This window comes from Microtus ochrogaster, unplaced genomic scaffold (assembly GCF_000317375.1).
Source record: "Microtus ochrogaster isolate Prairie Vole_2 unplaced genomic scaffold, MicOch1.0 UNK4, whole genome shotgun sequence".
Taxonomy (NCBI): domain Eukaryota; kingdom Metazoa; phylum Chordata; class Mammalia; order Rodentia; family Cricetidae; genus Microtus; species Microtus ochrogaster.
This window is the reverse complement of record NW_004949102.1, coordinates 337,242-357,844: the sequence shown is the minus strand read 5'-3', so window position 1 is coordinate 357,844 and position 20,603 is coordinate 337,242. Positions and strand designations below refer to the sequence as shown.

The 20,603-nt window shown below is 36.9% G+C and overlaps 1 protein-coding gene across 7 annotated transcripts in view; it reads left to right on the top strand.

Annotated features, from left to right (window-relative positions):
* Cadps2 (calcium dependent secretion activator 2) overlaps positions 1–20,603 on the top strand; it is a 520,741-nt gene that overhangs the window by 253,654 nt on the left and 246,484 nt on the right. For all 7 annotated transcript variants that reach the window (XM_026788548.1, XM_026788546.1, XM_026788543.1 and 4 more), the window contains exon 7: positions 15,876–15,987. In XM_026788548.1, the coding sequence (XP_026644349.1) occupies positions 15,876–15,987 (112 nt within the window). The remainder of the gene's footprint in view (positions 1–15,875; positions 15,988–20,603) is intronic.

Genomic DNA, 20,603 nt, shown 5'->3' with positions numbered 1-20,603 from the left:
ACTACATAAAATAATAGAAATGGGTTAGATCAATATGTAAGAGCTAGCCAATAAGAGGCTAAAACTATTGGGGCCAGGCAGTGTTTAAAAGAATATAGTTTCCGTGTAATTATTTTGGGTATAAAGCTAGCCATGCAGGCGGCAGGGTGCTGGGGACGCAGCCCCGCCGCTCCTATTTCAACATATTACTTTCTTTGTTTCCATTTTATTGATTTCAGTTCTCAGTTTGAAATTTTCCTGTCACCTACTCATTCTGGTTGGGTCTGATTCTTTTTGTTCTAGAGCTTTCAGGTGTGCTATGAAGTCTCTAGTGCGAAATTTCTCTACTTTCTTTTTGTAGGCACTTAGTGCTATGAATTTTCCTCTTAGAACTGCTTTCATAGTGCCCCATAGGTTTGGGTATGTTGTGCGTTCATTTTTCATTAACTTCTAGAAAGTCTTTATTTCTTTTCTTATTTCATCCTTTACCCAGGGTTGATTCAATTGACCATTATTCAGTTTCTATGAGTTTGTAGACTTTCTGCAGTTAGTATAGTTGTTGGTGATCCGATAAGATTCAGGAAGTTATTCTATTTTTTTTTTTATCTGTTGAGGTTTGCTTTGTTAACTAGTATGTGGTTGATTTTAAAGAAGCTTCCATGAGGTACTGAGAAGGTTTATTCTTTTGTGTTTGGATGAAATGTTCTAAAGATATCTGTTAAGTCTACTTGAGTCATGACAAATATTAGTTCTCTTATTTCTCTGTTAAGTGTCTTTCTGGCAGACCTATCCATTGGTGAGAGTGGGGTGTTGAAGTCTCATACTATTAGTGTGTGGAGTTTGATGTACGATTTCAGCCTTAGTAATGTTTCTTTCACATATATGGGTACTCTTGTATTTGAGGCATAGATGTTCAGAATTGAGACTTCATTTTGAAGGAATTTTCCTTTGATGAGTGTCAGGCGTCCTTCTTCATTCCTTTTGATTGATTATAGTTTGAAGTCTATTTTGTTAGATATTAGGATCGCTACACCCTTTTGTTTCTTAGATCCATTTGATGGGAAAACCTTTTGCTAGTCCCTTTTCTAAGGTAATGCCTGACTTTGAGGTTGAGGTGTATTTCTTGTATGCAGCAGAAAGATAGATCCTGTTTTTGTATCCATTCTGTTAGCCTATGTGTTTTTATAGGTGGATTGAATCCATTGATATTAAGAGATATTAATGACCAGTGGTTGTTAATTCCTGTTATTTTTCAGTGTAGTGTTTGTGTGTTTCCTTTCTTTTGTGTGTGTGTTTCCTTTCTTTGAGGTTTGTCTGTATGAGGTTATCTGTCATTTGTGTTTTTGTGGGTTAAACTAATTTCCTTGGCTTGGCGTTTTCCTTCTAGTACTTTCTATAAGGCTAGATTTGTGGATATGTACTGTTTACACATGATTTTGTCATAGAATATCTTGTTTTCTCTCTCCGTGTTGATTAAAAGCTTTGCTGGATATAGTAGCTTGGGCTTGTATCTGTGGTCTCTTAGTATCAGAGTTTCCATTGAGAAGTCAGGTATAATTCTGATAGGTCTGCCTTTATATGTTTCTTGGCCTTTTTCCTTTGCAGCTCTTAATATTCTTTCTTTATTCTGTATGTTTAGTGTTTTGATTATTATGTGGTAAAAGGACTTATTTTTGGTTCAGACTATTTGGTGTTCTGTAAGCTTCTTGTACCTTCATAGGCATGTCTTCTTTAGCCTGGGAAAGTTTGCTTCTATGATTTTATTGAATATATTTTCTATGATTTTAAACTGGAGTTCTCCTTCTTTTTCTATCCCTATTATTCTAAGGTTTGATTTTTTTCATGGTTCCAAATTTTCTTGATGTTTTGTGTTAAGATCTTTTTTTTTTGCATTTTCATTTTCTGTGACTGACGAATCTATTTCTTCTATTTATTGTATCTTCAATTCCTGAAATTCTTTCTTTCATCTCTGTATTCTGTTCATTATGCGTGTATCTGTAGTTCCTGTTCATTTATCCAGCTTTTCCTTTTCCAGAATTCCCTCAGTTTGTGTTTTCTTTATTGCCTCTATTTAAATTTTCAAGTTGAACTGTTTACTCCACTGTTTAATTTTTGAATTTTATTTTTGCCTTTCTTTAAGAGATTTATTGACTTCTTCCAATTTTTTGTTTGTGTTTTCCTCCATTTCTTTAAGGGTCTTTTATTTCCTCTTTGAGGGTCTCTATCATCTTCATAAAGTTGTATTTAAGGTTGTTTTCTTCTGCTCTGTTTCTTCTGTGCTTGATGTCCAGGTCTTCCTGTTGGAGAACTACTAGTTCTTGTATTGCCATATTGCTCTTTATGTTGTTGATTGTATTCTTGCCTACCTGTCTCTTCCTCCTATTGTGCAGGCTGTGTCTTTGTCTCTTGGTCTGATCCTTGCAGTCAGTGTCTGTGTCTCAGGGAATCCTCTCTTGGACTAATCATTGGGGTTGCTGTCTCTGTCTCAAAGAGCTGCGAAGATCTTCAGGGATGGGTGAGTTTGGGGTCTGAGTGGGACTTGTAGATTACAGGGTTCTACTGGAAGGTATTGGGGCAGCCTGCCTAAGGAAGGCTTGCCTGCTGACGGGCTAGTACAGCTGAGGCAGACGGGGGAGGGGTCTGGGCTTTTGCCCTGAGGTCTAGGGCCTCAAGATTGGGCTGTCCAGCTGTGGGGCTAATCACTCACCTCTTGGTCTGCTATGTGCTGTTTCTGTCTGTGTCTCCCAATTTGGGTATTATTATTTGTTTTTAAGTTTGAGTAGAGCCAGGCGGTGGTGGCGCACGCCTTTAATCCCAGCACTCGGGAGGCAGAGGCAGGCGGATCTCTGTGAGTTCGAGACCAGCCTGGTCTACAAGAGCTAGTTCCAGGACAGGCTCCAAAAACACAGAGAAACCCTGTCTCGAAAAACCAAAAAAAAAAAAAAAAGTTTGAGTAGAATTTCTTAGTGAATAAATCAGTAAACTGGAAGAAAATCATCTCTAGAGAAAACCATGGCTGATGCTTAAGCTGACAGACATTTAATTCATGTGATATATTCGATAATAATTCCTAAAAAATGAAATGAATACTAAAATGTGAACCCAAAAAGACTAGTGAAAAAAATCAAACTGATTTCTAAAGCACTCCCAGAAAAACTCAAAAAATAAGTTTAAGCATTCCAAGCATTTTTTAAAAAATTGCTAGTTCATTTTAAAAAACATATTGCCCACTGAAAAAAGTACCTAGAAAAAAATTGCTTCGAGGAAATTAGCCTTCTTTTTAGTTGACCTTGGACAGAGAGACTGGGCCAGAAGCAAATGGTCTTGGGTAAATGCTTTTTAAACTTTTAAAATCCTTTTCTATTTGTCAACTGTGATAGTTCTGATGTGTAGATATTCACTTAAGTCATGAAATCTTTATAAACCGCTGTATACATACTAATATCATATTGGATTTCATTTAAATCTAAGTACATGGTTTAAAATGTAGACTAATTTGGAACAAACTTTTTTTCATATTAAGAGCCTTCCCTCCCTTGAGCTGTTTACATTCTCCATAAGGAAATGTGAATCTGAAGTATTTCACATGCTTTTTTGTTTATTGGTGTTTATCAGTGATGGTCTCATTTGAAGAGCCTGTGCGGTTTTCCAGTATGGTAGTTTTTTAATGAGAACAGTTCCTGACACTACACAATTCCTATTCTGTGTTTAGCACAGTTGAGGACACTGTCAAGAAAACTCAGGCTTCCTTGAGTTACAGCCCTCATTACACTGTCTTCTTCTACCCTCTGTAATGATGCACACTTATGATTATGGTACTTTTTTCTAATAGTTACACAATAATACCTTTTGCCATTGACTACGATAGTTCCCCTTGATAAAGTTCTTATATGCACTCGGCTTAGTAATGAATCAGCCAGACTCCATTTTAAGAATAGTAGCTATCTTGTTGCATGGTCAAAGTAAGTTTGTTTCTGCTTACTGTAAAAAGTAAGTGTCTGAAATTTTACATGTTCCACACCGTATACTCCAACCATATCCTGACCTCCATACTCATAAGATAAGATGTTCTGCCAAGTTCCTGTGGAACCAGAATTTACCCTGGAAGTCCTCAACCCTTGGGAACCCCCTAGGTTTGCAGTTTGGGGGTGTATAAAACCCCACTTCTCCTATGTTTGGGGCTGGCCTCTCAAATCCCCTCTAACTTTTAAAGAGAGACAGTCACTGGACTGGCGATATTGAAAGCTTGCTATAAATTTGGCCAATTTGGGTTCTGTTCTTTAGCATTCTTTGTAATGCTAGGTTATACTCTCCCATTTTTCTGTATATTGATTCATAGTCTCTTTATGAATTGATTAGAAATAAGGTGTATGTTGTCATTTGGTATATTTTCATTCATCAAACAGTTGAGATCTGTTCTGTATCAGGTACCCTACTGGTTTGAAATGTTCACTAATGTTAGCTTGTAAAAAATAGCTTCTTACATACAGTATGAAATAGCCAGTAAAACTAAATACCAATAACATATAATCACAAACTGGGTAACTGCTTTGGAAAGAAAATATTCTTATACAAATATCTAAGAAAATAATGCATTCAGAGTTTTATCCTGTGGAGCAGGTAGAGATGGTTAAAATCTTTCTAAAAGAGAAAGTAACCTTGGAGTTCTGAGCAGAAGGACAAGTATTAGCCAGCAGTTGATGGGGCAGGGAGTGAGCACTGTCAGTGAAGAATAGGCAAGAGCAGATGTTCAGTGTCTAGAGCCTTGTGAGTGAGGTGTTTGTGGGCAGCTGAGCATGGTGGTAGAAGTATATCATGCCAAGAAAGATATTTGCATCTGACTGCCTTGCTTCTCTTTCCCCTTTTCCCAAAGACTCCAGTAAGTATATAGGGGAGGGGGGTTGATGCTTATTTGTTTGTTTTTAATAAATACAGATTTCCTTAGGATTTCTCAGTACTGTAAACTCTGAGGGAAAGAAAAGAGCTGCTGGGGTTTGATAACAAAGAACCACCCATGAAGGTCGTTCATGCCCAAAGCAGCAGGTCCTCTGCTCCCTTACTACAGGGTGGGAGCTGATTGTTAGAGACCGGTTATCCCAGTTTAAGTTAAATAAAGGCCATCATAGAGCTGTCTGCTCTGCTTCTCCCATTAGCTTGGCTCTGTATTGCTGTGTGACTATGCCCGGGTTTATCTCTGTTTAGAATTAATTCCTTAGATGCCTTTCTTAGGTCTCCCCTTTCTGATTGCTCGCTCACTGCAGTCTGTGCTGTGTTCTGGGCTTGGTGACACATTTTACCTGTGTGAATTTGCCTTTTTGTTTGGCTGTGGTTATGCTACTTGTCTTGGCCCTGCACTCATTCTGTGGATTTTAATGTCATCTCCACCTTACTAAAACTAAGCCCCTTTATTTTTATTGTTTAAGAAGCACAACCCAAAGAGAGATGAAGAAAGACATAAAATCTCACCTCTGAGTATACCAGCCAAAAGAGGAAGAATGGCCTGAATTGGGAATCTGAAAAAACCAAAGTGTAACTCTTGATTTCCCACTAGAATGATCCACATGCATAGACAGATAAATGACATGTTCTCTGAAGTCAAAAAGGTACCACCTTGTAAATTTTTCAAAGTGATTTGGGACTGTAAGAGCATGCAGAGGTATTAAAGCCTTATCAGTAAGTACTTGTCAGATACACCAGATGAAGCAAAGCATTTGACTCCCTTATCTGGAATTCATAAAGTGGTGAATCCCTAGTACCACTAAGGCAATAGCAGCTCCGATCTATCTACTGCCTTCTGACTCTCTCTCTATTTGTACAGGAGACTCATAAACAAGGAACCCCCAGTTGTCCTAAGCGATTCCTTATCTCAAATTGGTCCCCGCTATTGGCACAGGCCACCCAAATTGCTATCTGCCTGTCTTTTGTCCGCAGTCCATCCATCCACCTATTCTGTCTGGACCTGGTCCCATCCCTTTGCCTCTGCGTTAGCAAGCCCCTGCTGCAGCATCTGCAGCACACTAAGCAGCTGTATAACAGCAGCTGTGCAAGTAGCCCTCTCGGCTGACCTGCGGTGGCTTTGTTATCTCGCCTGGCAGATTGCTTGACATTTCTATCTGTCTTCCCCCTTTGAATCCTTTACAAATAATACTAGGCAATTTGGCTCTTTCTGGAAGCCAGGATGTTCGTGGAACTCAGGGACTTATGTTGCTCTCAGCTCCCGCTGTACAGTTGGACCTTCTCATCATTGCATCCAAAGATACTGTCACTTAAAAAAGAAAACAAAGGTAAAAGTTGTGTTATCTCTGGGGAGACACTCAGCAGACAATTGGAAAGGAAATGTGGAGGTGATTCATCCAAGTGTGCCCCCTTTAAACCTTCAATGTTGTTACTCCAGAGCTGGATGGAGCAGATGGTTGTATCTGGAGCAACTAGAGAGCTTGGGGGTGTCTGCTTTTACTGTCAGCCTTTGACAAGAAGATATGACTTTAAGTCTTGAAGTTAAGGAACTTCTAAGCAAGGTATTTGATATTCTCCTATGACTTGTCCCAAGCAATATTAGTCCATTTTACCCCTGTCAGTTCAGTTCTGAATTGTTGGAGAGCCTCTGATAAAAGGAATTAGTAGCTTGTGGGTTCTCTAACCTGTTAGTGGCATGGGCTATAGTGATTACTTAGAGATAGTTATAGCCTAAGAATATAGAGTCTATTTTGTTTTGTAGAATTTTATATCTTTCAAAATATATTTAGGAATATATATGTATATACATATGTAGATACAATAACAATTAGTGAAAAAAGGCCGTGGATTTGAAGGAACGTGGGTAGAGGTATATGGGAGGGTTTGGAAAGAGGAAATGGAAGGCAACAATATTATAATCATAGTATAATATCAAAAATATTAAAGGGATAAAGATACTATATACATTAAATTGCATTTTAATTTGTAGGGATTTAATTAAATTGTAGGGATTTTTCTCTCTAATTCCTATATTATAGCTAGCTTTTACAAACACTCAAAATTAGAAGTAACCAAGATGATTCTTTCAAATAAACCTGTAAGTTCAAGGTTTGGTAATAATATAAATATACTGTTAAAGTTTTGTAGGTGGCTCACTCACCCTCACTATATATTGTATCTTGTTTGCTTCTGTGATTATTTTTTTTGTTTGTCTCATTCTGGATACATACATACATATATATACATATATATACATATACATATATATATATATAATGTTTGAAATGTACATTTTAATTGATTCCTCTTAGATACCAAATCTTTAAACTCTTTTCTATATGTAAACTCTTAAAAGCCCTAGTTTTCACCTTACAAGAAGTTATACTTTTCTGGTATTGTCTTGGCCAAGTAAAACTGTAATACAGGATGTGACAAATTGTCTCTTTCAAATTAGATGCTTCAAGCTAATGCTTTGAACTAGCCTGCTCTGAGAAAGAGAACAGAAAATACTTGTAAGTGATTGTGTCTTCTATCTTCCCCGGTGTTATGCTAACGCACTTGCTAGTCTTTCCCAGAAGAAAATGATACAAGTGTAAATGATGTCTCCATGCTGGATGTGGGGGTTTAATGGCATGAATACTTCTGAAGAGAAATACAGACATTGGAGGACAATTTTATCCTATTATTCTGAGGCTTTTGCAATCTTGAGAGCAAACATAATAGGAGCTATCTCCTTTAAGGGGAAGGAAAATATCTAAGAGCCAATAAGGAAAGAAAGAAGCCTGGAGGGCCTTTCTTTCCTCCTGAAAGTAATTGTTACCCGCCCTGACCATCCCCCGCAAAAGTTTTCTGCTTCCCAAATAGGAGATAGAATTCCAATTTTTTTCACTCTGTCCTGTTTGAAGAAATAACTTTGTATTGTCTGTCTACCCTTATATAAAGTTTTCATCTGTTTTTCAAGACATGTCAAAAGCCTAAAGTGATGGATAATAATTCATTACTTAAACATTATTTCCTAGTTCTATTAAACACTTTTATCATATTGACATTTTGAACGATAATTGTTTTTAAAGGAAAGCTTTTTTATTTTTGTAGACCTTTTGCCTTATATTTCTTTTTTAGATTATTATAACATAATTTTTTATTGATTATCTCAAAACTCCACATCGTGCACCCCAATCCCACTCACCTGCCAGATCCTCCACATCCTCCCCTCAACCTTCCAGCATCCCCCAAAGAGCCTTCCCAAATCAATCAAAACCAAAAAGCAAACAAGCAACAACAACAATAACAAAAAATGTCTTTCTCCTCCATCCCTCAGGTACCTCTTTACTTATACCGGTGACATTGGGTGTTGCAGTGTACCACCCAGTACACCCGTGTCTTAATTAGGGTTTTGGTTGTAAAGATACACCATGACCACAGCAACCCTTATAAAGAAAACACTGAATTGTGGTGGCTTGCTTACAGTTTCAGGTCATTCTATTTATCATGTGGGGAGCATGGCGGCACACAGGCAGACATGGCACTGAAGAAATAGCTGAGAGTCAGGTAACAGGAAGTCACACTTGTGAGAAGCGTGAACAAAAGAGAACTCAAAGCTCACCCCCACAATGACACACTTTTTCCAACAAGACCACGCCTCCTAATAGTGCCAACTCCCTCTGGGCGCCATTTTCTTTCAAACCAACACATTTCAGTCACTGGCCGCCAAGGGCTTATAGCCCTATTATAATGCAAAAATTCATTCAGCCCAATTTCTTTCTTAGTTAGGGTTTCTATTGCTTGAAAAGACACCATGACCACGGCAACTCTTAAAAAAAAGGGAAAACATTGAATTGGGTGGCTTGCTTACAGTTTCAGAGGTTCATCATCATGGGGAGCATGATGGCATGCAGGTGCGAGAGCTGAAAGTACTACACATCACAAGCCACAGGAAGTCAACCGACTGACACACCGAGGGAAGTCTGAGCAAAGGAGACCTCAAAGCCTACCTCTGCAGTGACACTCTTCCTCCAACAAAGCCGGACCTCCTGAGAATGCCACTCCGTTTGGGGGCCATTTTTTTTTCAGACCTCCACAACCCCTTTGTCCATCTCCAAATGTTCATTCCAAAGAGTCATTGGTCTGGTTCAAGGCCTCTGGCACACTATCTTCACTGAATCTGCACCAAAACTTTCCTCAGACGTCCTGCTGTCGCCCAAAGTCATGGAGATCCTAAAGTTATCTCTCTACAGGACCAGTCCCTTTCCAGACAAAAAAAAAAAAAGGAAGGTTTTTAATTGGATGCAAATGTACATTAAAATATACATTATTTATAATGTATTATTATTTATTTATAATTCTCTTTACTGTTTCCAGATTATGCTTTTATTGGTCTTCTCTCATTTCTGTTCTTCCTCTTTCTGTCTCTTCTGATTCTCCTTTCCTTCTCATGCCCTCCTTCCCTTCCTTCCTCTTCCTGTCTTTGTCTTATACTTTGCGGGCAGCCAATCTCTCTCATTGTTGTGTTTACTTTTGGTCTAGATTTTAATATCAACATTTAGTGAGACTTATTAAAATTACAATGTTTTGAACTACTTTTTTTTAGTAGATACCATTTTGTACAGGCAGTAGAGATAAAATCATAGCACTGCCGTAAACATACTAATAGCTATGGTCCACATTCCATATTTTCTTTGTGAAAAGTGCTATGCCCTTGTATTAATTAAAGAAGTGTTAATGTGTTAAATGAATATTAAAATGAGTTCCTTTCATGACTGCCTCAGTGAAATTCTAGGAACATTATTGAATTAGGATAGAGTGGTTGTCCTTTTGCAAGTAAGAGTTTACATCCAAGCCTAAATTCTGTCTCTGAATTCTTCCCTGTTTAGCCCTGCCTCAAACTACTATGCTCTTGTGTGGGTAGAGTTAAATAACAGCTATTATTTTTATTAAAAATTCAATTTAACTTTTCCCACACACATGGTTATGTAAAACTGTCCAGAACAATATTGTGATGCTTGTGTCCTTAATTTCATTAATGTTGTTATTTTGATATATGTACATCAATAATATTTTTTATTTTCTTGAAAAGATAGGGTAGTATATAGTTTAGTGATTCACCTGACAATGTGATATGAAGAATAAATTTCTTGTAGCTTACAAAATTTCATTCATTGCCAAAGCTGTTTGGCTTTGTGTATTTATTGACCCTCATATCACTAAAGGGAATTTTCAAATTTGCTTATAGTATTTAATAATAGATATTGAGATAAGACATTTTTGTAAACTCTGTCAATTCAATCATTGTTTCAGAATTTTCATCACTTTAACAAATTCCTGAAAAAAAAAAAAACAGCTCAGAGGAAAAAGGTTTTATTTGTATTCATGGTTCAGGGTGGTCAGTCCAGTAGCTGCTTCCTCTGGCTTCAGGCCTGTGGCAAGGGAAAACACCACAACATGGTAGCCTGGTAGAGGAAAGAGCCATTAGGCTCATAGCAGGAAGCAGAGAGCATAAAGGGCCTGGACAAGGTATATCTTTGTAGTTAGCCTTCTATGAACTGTTTACTCTAACCTCCAAAAGAAATACACGTACATATTTATAGAATCTCTATTAAGGGAAAGCTATCAAAATGATAAAGTTCATAATTGAAATGACTGGACTGGTAGTCTAATGTTTTTATACTAGTTTTTTTCAAAGGCATAAACAGGAAGTACATTGAAATCATTCATGAGATTCTGCAGTGCTCTTAGTAGACCTAGGTGTTCGCTGCGCATACATTTAAATACTGTGTTTTTTTCTCCTTCCTTTCTTTTTTTAAACATTGTAAATTCATTTTATTTTTTTTACAGTTTCAGACATGCACAATGCACTGTGAACATGTCTATGCCCATTATCCTCTCTTCCACTACTCCTGCAGACATTCTGCCTTTTTCTTCCCAGCTCATGTACATTCATATTTTGATTTTTATCCATTTGTCTGTAGCCACCGCAGCAGAGTGTTTCTGATGACATTGTTCATGCCATATCTGAGAAACAGCATTGAAAGACACTCCTCTGCATCTCCCAGCCCTTACAAGATCCCCACTCTTTTTTTTTTTTAAGTGACATTCGTAAGCTTGGAGGGAGTGATATAGAAGTCCTGTTTAGGGCTTTCAACAGTCACTCTTAGCACTTTGAGCAGTTCTGAGTCTCTGCATTAACTACTGGCTTCTCTAATCAGTGATTGGAGCAGCACTAGTTTAAGCTTATCAACATAAATATCTAGAAGACCATTTTAATGCTACTTAGTTTTATAATCACGCATTTGTTATATATTTATAACATGAATTCTAATTAAGAAATTTGAATGACTCTGATAACAACCATTTCATTGCTCATGATTTTTGAACATACTTCAAACGCAGAGGTTACTGGTATTGGAGGACCTTTCAGATCCCAGGTGTAAATTAGTTCTGCAGCTCTTTGGAGGTCCCGGGAAATAGCCAGATCTTAAGAGTGAAGGACAGGGATGGTGAGAAATAGATGTTACAATATGTCGTCAACAAGCTATTTATCATGTGCAGTCTACTAGCCTCTTAAGTGCCAACAGGATAGGAGCTTTGGTGCTTTGTATTATTTTGCATGAGTTAAGAGAAACACATTTGCTTTTACAACCTATTTCTTAATTTTTCATATTTTCCATGGTTTTACATCCTCTGCACAACTATCATTATTTGGTAACAAATTATTCCATAATATACCCATATTTTACATAACTTCTATATAATAGTAGGCATTCAGTGTGCTTAAATCTTTGCTGTTATATGGGATGGTATAGTAGATTTAATGTGTAGCATTATTTGATTGAATAAATACTGAATGAAAAAGTAGCAATATGCATCTTGGCTCCAGATAAAAATTGCAGTATACTTTAATATCCAATGCATAATTAATGTTAGTTATTTCAGTTGGTGTGTGAACTAAACTGTGTTTTCAGAGTCAGGAAGTCCTGCTGTCTTTGTAAAGGTGCTTTGTACATGTTTAATTCATTTGAAGATTTACGCTCAAGTCTGAATCCTCATAAGTAGGGTATCCATACAAATACAGAAGGGCAGTGTATTTTAAGTCGAGCAAATTGATAGCAAGTGCAATGTATTCTTTTATCACTTAATACTAAAAAAGTAGTAGAAAGATTGGTATTAATTGCTGAAAGTGTTGGAAAGTGCCAGTTGAGTAGGAAATAGGAAAATGGATCAGTGAACACTAAAGATAGACTTACTATCTTCCTAATCATTTTTCAAGGGGATGTGGGACACATGGGATTTTTATTCATTCATTATTCTAGAATCATAAGTATATTCTTATTGCACATTCTTAACTTTATTTTTAATTTTTATATTGCATTTTAAGTTTATGACTGTTTGCTTGCATGTGTATCTGTGCACTACAGGAGTTCCTGGTACTTACAGAGACAGAAGAAAGCCTAAGATCCTCTGGAACTGTAATTATACATAGTTGTGACCTTGAATGTGGGTGCTGGGAACCAAATTTCGGTCCTCTGGAAAGGCAAATCCTGTCTTTAGCTATGGAGCCATCTCTCTAGGCCCTTGTTCTTATTTTTCATAGAAGAAGTTATCAAGATGTTATCAATCTTTACTTATATAGTGAGTTGCTAGCATAAAGAAGTACCGTAGAATTCTAACTATTTGCTCCCCTCTTTACATTTGCACATTGTTAGTACTTCTTATTTTTATTTTCTTTGATGTGAGAGAGGATGAGGCTTGCCATGGCACATATATTGAGCTCAGAGGACAGCTTTCAGAAATTGGTTCTCTCCTTAGACCATTATGTTGGTTTCAAGGGTTAAACTTGGGTCCTCAGGCTCCTGTGGCAACACTTTGACTTCGTGAGACATATCACTGACCTAAAAGCTGTACATTTTCAGTGGAATTAAAGCATCAGTCTTCTGGTCTGTTATAATCAGAATTCCTGATATTCTTGCTTCTCAGCTCCTCCCAGCCTGAAAACACATTATATTTGCTTTTCTCATTTCACAAAATGGTTTTTAGTATTCCCTTTTCTTTTTCTTAGAAATCAATTGTGGGGATTATTCTTCTACATTACTACAGAGACCTATAATGTAATGTTTATTGCCTACCAGGCTCTAACCTAATTATCAGACTGGTTTGAGATCACTCATATCAGGTTCTATGATCTTGATTAATAATTACTTTTTGTATGTTGAATCACTTTGTGTTTATATGAATCATTGCTTACTCTGAAATATATTGAATTTATGGGTACCTTTTCTGACTCCCCAAAGATCCTCCCCCTCATCACTGTTACTAGCCTAGTATTATTTCTGTATTTTAATATTTGAAAGGTAACCATGGTATTGGGATAAGGTCAACATATACCTGTGTGTGTATGTGACTTAATATGGTAGATACATTTTGAAAATAATGACAAGTTCTGTTGTGCAAACATCATATAGTAATACTTAAATCAACTCTGTACAGCTGATGCATTTCTGGATTATGTGGCAACATCATCTTGTATTCAGCTTCTTGTTGACCAAACACCATGCATCCTGTGATTGTATGTGTGTACATATATTTTTATATATCTCTTTTGTATGTCATGTATTTGATTTTATATTATATATTTATAATGTACATATCCTTTATGTAACATATATGTAAGATCAGTGATATGTATATCATTTATAGGTGCATGCATCTATTGACTCTTGATTTATTTGTATGCATATGATAAAAAAGGGATATCTGTTAAAGACAATCTACCAAAAAGTGCCGAAAACCCATCACTCGGGGCACTATAAAGCTAGCAGGCAGGGAGAATCTTCCAGATGAGTTTTGGCTTGGTTTATCTATATCTGTCAAGTAAGGTGTATGGTTTCTTTGGCAATAGGGTCTTGTCCATCTATTTCCAGTGGGCAACCGAGAGAAAAGGCAATAAGACAATAACCTGTATTATTCTGGGAACTTCTAGGCTTCCCTGACCAAAAATTTATAGAGAGGTGGCCATGCCTGATACAAGGGGCAGCATTATTTAGCTATGAAGTATAACTCCCTTCCAGTTATAATCTTTAACTTACATACTTAATCAGCTTACAAAGTAGGAGGTTTCAGTGTGGTACCCATAGGTCCTTCACTTTGGTTAATCTTCTCATTGCTCTCTGATCTCCTCTATTCCACTACGCCATCCCTGTTGAACCTTTCGACTCTAAGAACCCCCTTCTCTACTTCCATATTGCCTGTGTTCTTCTAGCTCAACTTCCTTAAGACATCCATCCCCCTGCCCCGCCCCCCGCCCCCCCCCCCCGCTCTTATCTAGTTTGGCATCTATGGGTTCCCAAAGCAAAACACAAATCTAAAGAAATGTTGTTAAATGGAAATTGTTTAAAGGATGAATAAATTCTTATGGAAGAATATTAGGTGCCTCCAAGACTGTTGTAAATTTTTAATCCTAGCTATAGCAAAATTATCCAAGGATAGCCTTGAAATTATAGCTATCTGATAAAGAATTAAGGAAGATATGTTATAAGAATCCAAATTTTCTAACCAGACTTCAAGCTAAACTCAAGACTTGTACTTCCACACAATACAGTGAGAATCCATTTCTATTCTAATTTTATTTTTTTTTGCCTTTGTTCTACCACAGACCAACTTAATTCAGTAAAATGGCAAAAAAAAAATACAAACAAAATAAGAACTTGATGTCTTTTTTATAGAAGTCTGAAATAGAGCGTAGGCATCTTTTCCACCCTGATTGAACCCTTCTCTCTGGTCTGTGACTTTAGTCTCAATGGAACAGCTTTCATATAAATGCTGATTTCTCCAGTCATTGCAATAGCTTTTACTGTTGGGTGCATTTTTGCAGTATTTCCAATGCTATGACAGAAGACAAACACATAACATTTATTCAGTTTTTAACATACTTGTTTTTAAGAGTTAACTAACTTTCTGAATGAGAGTTATAATATAAACATATTAAGCTTTATAAAAATGATAAATTGGGTTTTTTTGACACATACAAGAAAATTGGCATGGTTTGGTGTTTTATTTCTAACCAGAATCTGTATTTTATTAAACCCTTAATTTTTTTTCTCTCTTTTGCGGCATTTTGTTCAATGGTGTTTTTGTTCATGCTGTGTCTCCATACCTGGTATCTCTCAGAATTTCAAGAAATCTGATAAGATTTTTTTTTTATTTTCAGCTGTGTGCCAGTTGAGTTTGTCAATAAGCTCAGATGAATTGGTGCGTGATAAAGATAAAATGACATTAATTAAAAGATAAGCCAAGAAAACATGTTATTTTGTTATGATGATTTGAAAAGCCAGATGTCAGCAGACTTATTTCCATCCTTTAGAGAATGTATTGGGAAATTAGCCACAGACTGTTCAAATTTTTATGGAACATATTTCATTCTTTTTGAAAGGTGCTATAAAATGTCCTATAAAGAAATAGTCTAAAGATAATTGTCCTCACTTTTCAAACAATAAAGATAGGCAGTATTTAGTAAAGACTTCCTAAAGGTGGGGGGAGTAAAGTTCCATGGTATGTAAGAGCAGGTTTCTGTAAAGCCATTTCCCCATAGCAGTTTTCCCATTCATAAAAATTCTATTGCATTGTTCATTGTAATTGATAAAATAATAGATTTCACTAGAAGCTTCCATAGTGCCTTTCCTTAACCTAAATTCATACAGCATCCCATATTTTGGAGATCAGTATGCTAATTTTTGAGCAGCTGAATAACTATTACAAGCTATAAAGCTTGCTGTTATTTTCCTTTGGATGGTGCCATCTGTCAGAAACAAAAACAAAGATGAAAATCTCATTGAGTCATAAAAGAGTCTCCATTGCTTAATGTGCCTTTTATAGAGACATGTCTATGTAGGGGCTAAATTAATGCTGCATACTAAAGACATTTTTTTTTTCTTACTTCATTGCAGATGGGGAACTCAAGGCGATTTCAGCACTACCCATCCTCGGCCTGTGGTCAAAGTGAAACTCTTCACAGAAAGCACAGGGGTCCTGGCCCTGGAAGACAAGGAACTGGGAAGGGTGAGTTTTTCTCGTTCTTGCTTGTCCAGGGTATCATGGCATTAGCATGATTCACAGGAACATCAACAAGTATTTCTCAGGTAAAATTTGTGTTCATAAAGTATTTAAAAATCTGACCAGCAAGATGACTCGAAGGTGAAAGTACCTAAACCAAGCCTCATGGCCTGGGTTCAATCCCTGTAACCCATATGGTGAATCTCCACATGAAACATGGCTGGTCCTAAAACCTCCAAAGGCTCACCATTGCATGTGTTTGCCCTCATGCACACACATGCGTACACATACCCAGGCACACACAAAATAATTTAACAAATGGAAAGTATATCAGACTACTTATTTATAATTTTCCATAAATCCATGTTACAGCTATAATCTACTAATCATGACTGTGTATACATTAGAAAGTATTGTGACAGGCTTTGGATGCCTGAGAGGTACACATGAGCCCAGAATCACCAACTCCATCTTTGGTTGCTGAATATCATCCACCCCAGCCCCCTTGTCCCTCCAGATGAAATGTCAGTCTTATTTAATGATTCTGTTCAAGGGTTGAAAGAACGTTTTTAACGAACAAGGCTCCCTGCTGTTTAAATCTGGAGCACTTAACCAAATTGGAATCCCTCTATAGGGCATTCCTATAGGGCATTTCTCTTTCCTCTCTGATGCTCTCCCATGGATGTGGTCTTCCTTGCATTGCTTTTAGCACGGCATCAGTGTGTTTCCTTACACTCACTGCCTTTTATTTGGAATTATATTTATAACCCCTGTGTTCTTCACATGGCATTAAAGGGCTAACTAGTCTAGTACTTACTACAGCCCAGTTATGGAAGGTGATTTGCAGTCTGATGAGGTGGATATGTTCTGAGGTGTGACAGTTTTCTGCTATATGAACCCAGATCTGAAAACAGCTGTCGCAGGTGTTTTCCGGAACATAACTTTTAGAGCTCTTATCTATCTATCTATCTATCTATCTATCTATCTATCTATCTATCTATCTATCTATCTATTTATTTATTTATTGGTACTATGGATGACTTTTGCAGGTATAGATATAGACAAACAGCAGCAGCCATCTCTGTTTGGGGATTTCCCCTCTCAGCATCATGTTTTATTAATTCCTCTTCTACCTAATGATGACTCAGCTTCTTTCTCCCAGCATCCTGTTTTGTTTTCTCCGCCTACCTAAGGGTTGGCCTATGAAATGGGCCTAGGCAGTTTCTTTATTAATAAGAAATCATTCCCACATCATTAGGTAGAAGAGGAATTAATAAAACATGATGCTGAGAGGGGAAATAAATGACAGAGACATCTCGCAGCCTGGACAGTCACCCAAAACAGTAATTATTTTGGGGCATAAGCTAAGCTAGCCATGTGGGCGGCCGGGTGCCGGGGACGCAGCTCCGCCGCTCTTATTTCAACAGCCTCTCACTTGGAATTCCTGCAGTTCCAGGTTGCTTCTTCTCTCCATGCTTCGGACAGCTAAGCTGAACGTTTTCTTCTTCCAATCATAGAGTCACACATTTATCCTTTCAGTAAAGGTGCCTGTAGCGTAATGTACCAGGAGATCCTCAGAGAGTAATCTCATCTTAGGGATTTATGAATCAGAATTTTTCACTTATACTACTATTATATCCATTTACTTTATCTCCTTACTGTAACTGTTTCTCAGTATTAAGGAGCAGGTCTTTGAAACTTAACTTTGTAAGTCATTCTTTAGTTATTTTGATTCATTTTTAGATAATTAATAACATATTTAATCAATTTTTAAGGTGAAGGCATATGTAGTATATTTTCCTCTATCATTGTAAATCTGAGATCACACTTGCACACCCTTCAGAAATAAGATGATTTTTCTGAGTTACTCAACTTTAGTATTCTAATCTTTTTAAGCAAAATACTTATTATCGGGTGTTGCCCCTTTCATTTTGTGATATTAATGTCCTCCTTGTCCCCTAGTCAATAAATACCAGGATACAATAATCAGAAATGTCTTAAGACATTGTAGATGGCCCCCAGAGGCCCTTATCAAGTCATGCGTCCATGTTGGAAACCTCTGGTCTTTACTAATGATCTAAGTCAGTTTGAAGACTGCAGATATTGTTTATGTGTCTGACTGCCAGAGTTACTTTCCTTCCTTGGAGCTTCAGATTTACATGCTTAAACTGCCTACAAAGAGAACACACAATTCACATTATCATAAAGAAGTATTCCATACAGGCGTTGTCAGTCAGTGACCGAGAGGTCCCTCCGTTTCTCCTTCCCTTATCCTAACATCCCACCTCTTTGGAGGAAGAAGCCCACTCTTCATCTTAGCCTGATAAGCCTTCATAGTGGCCCTGGAGCAACCACATCAGCAGCCCCTGGATATTAGTTTAAAATGCTGTCTGTCGTGTCCTGCTTTAGATTCACAATCTGGGAAGTGGTGACTGCAGTGCACTTTAAATGTCATTCTTGGTGGCTTGCACACACACCCAATCTAAAGAAACCATGCTCGGTGAGCTGACCTCTGGTTCCAGATCCTTCTTCTGTACATGATAACCCTCTTGCTATTGTCCATCTGCCTTCACATCTGGCTTGCTGGCTTTCATTTCAAATATCGACGCCTCATTTCCGTTTTAGACTCAAGGTCTTCAGATGTGTCATGTTCTGAGCACACATGAGCTATGCCCATGGAAGGTAATCATTGTAAAGTAGGGCAATGCTGATATCATCTATACACTGATCTAGGTTTAGAAAACTCCTCTCAGACAAAGACCTTAACTTATATGATGTGAGATTTGTTGTTTACATTATTAAAAATCTACATAAGAAAAGCTTGTTCTCTTGTTGTTGTGGTTTGGTTTGATTTGATTTGGCCTGGTCTGGTTTTTTTTTTGTTTGTTTTTGTTTTTGTTTTTGTTTTTTTGTGTGTAGCCCTCTCTGTCCAGGAACTAAAATTCTGAGAGATCTGCCTGCCTCTTAAGTGCTGGGAATAAAGATATGCACCACCATGCCCAGCTAAGAAAAGTTTCTTTTTATACATAAAATTTACTTATACATGTGTATAATATTTAACCTCAAAAACAAAAAACAACGATGGAGAATACGTTTATATCACAAGATACCACTGTATATCTACTATAACTGCTAAAATATAGAAAAGGTGACCATAGCAAATGCTGGTAAAAATCTAGAGCAGAAACTCATGTATCAGTGGAGGTAATACAAAATTGAGAAGCTACATTCGAAGATCTTCTTGTCTCTTATGTATTAAACATAAATATATCATATGGCTTCCACTTTTAGACATGTACACAAGGCTTATGTATTTTACATTCTCACAAAATCAGTAAACAGGTGGATTGATAACTTGTAGCACATCTATGCATCTATATTATTTTGTGCTAAAAGACAAAGCAAGTTATTAATTCATGCAAACATTAATTCATAAAGATTATATCCCAAAGGATGATGAAGTATATGGTCTACTGACTCTAGGAAAATAAGACACAAATCTAAAAGAAAGAAAGCCTAGGTGCTTACTAGAGACTAATTGGGAAGTGGTTGCTATAAAGGGTATCTAGGACACTTTTAGAATGGTGGATCAGTTCTGTGGTACGAAGTGTCGGATTAATAAATTACATATTTGATAAAATTCCAGAGAACTCTGTATTATGCAGAATGTAGTTTAATGTATACACAGTAGTCCGTGTATGCACACACACACACACACACACACACACATCACACACACAGACACACGTGTACACACATCAACCCATTATATCAAAAGGAGCTCGATGTGGTATAGAAATTGTGCTAAACAAAATTAATTGTATTAAAAATGTAAAAAAAAAATAATTCACTTAAAAGATGTATGGGAAAAGACTCTAAGTCACTAAGACAAAACAGCAGGACTCTCACATGCCCAGAAGTCTGCTCACTGTGGTATCAATACTTTTCCTTAATCCCACTCACACAGTGATAAGCAAAGGCCATGTTCAATATCCGTGCCATTCTTTCCTCAAACCCCAACATAAGCCCAGCCAGCACATGAGAAAGTTGTCAGGCAAAGCTACATTAGGGACAGTGTACAGAAAGATTGGCCAGGACTCTTCAGGATTCTCAAGGTTGTAAAAAATGATAAAATAATCTAATAAAAGATTAGAGAAGAATAAAGATGCATGAACAGTAAATGCAATTTAAGTATGTTGGATTAGCTCTTACAGTGGAAATGATACTAATTGAAAAACAGCTGATATCCAGTAGCGTCTGTAGTTTAGTTGTAGTAATGGACTGTTTTAAACATCTTGCTTTTGATCAATATCCTATAGTAATACAGAATCTTAGCTGTTTAGAAAACTGGCTCAGGTGTATACAAAACTTTTCTGTACTAACTTAGCAACAATTTCATAATAATGATATTATTAAATTATTCTGTAACGTAAAAATTAGCTATGGGAAGACATATGATAATATTATTCAGTATCTTTGCTAAGGGCTTTTGATATGTTATTCATGAACCTGTTTGGTGTGTTTCCCAGAAAGAAACTGAGAATGTAAATGAATATTGTAGGCATCCCATAAACTCATACTTTTGAGTATATATAAATACATTTATTTTTTTTTTTTTTTGG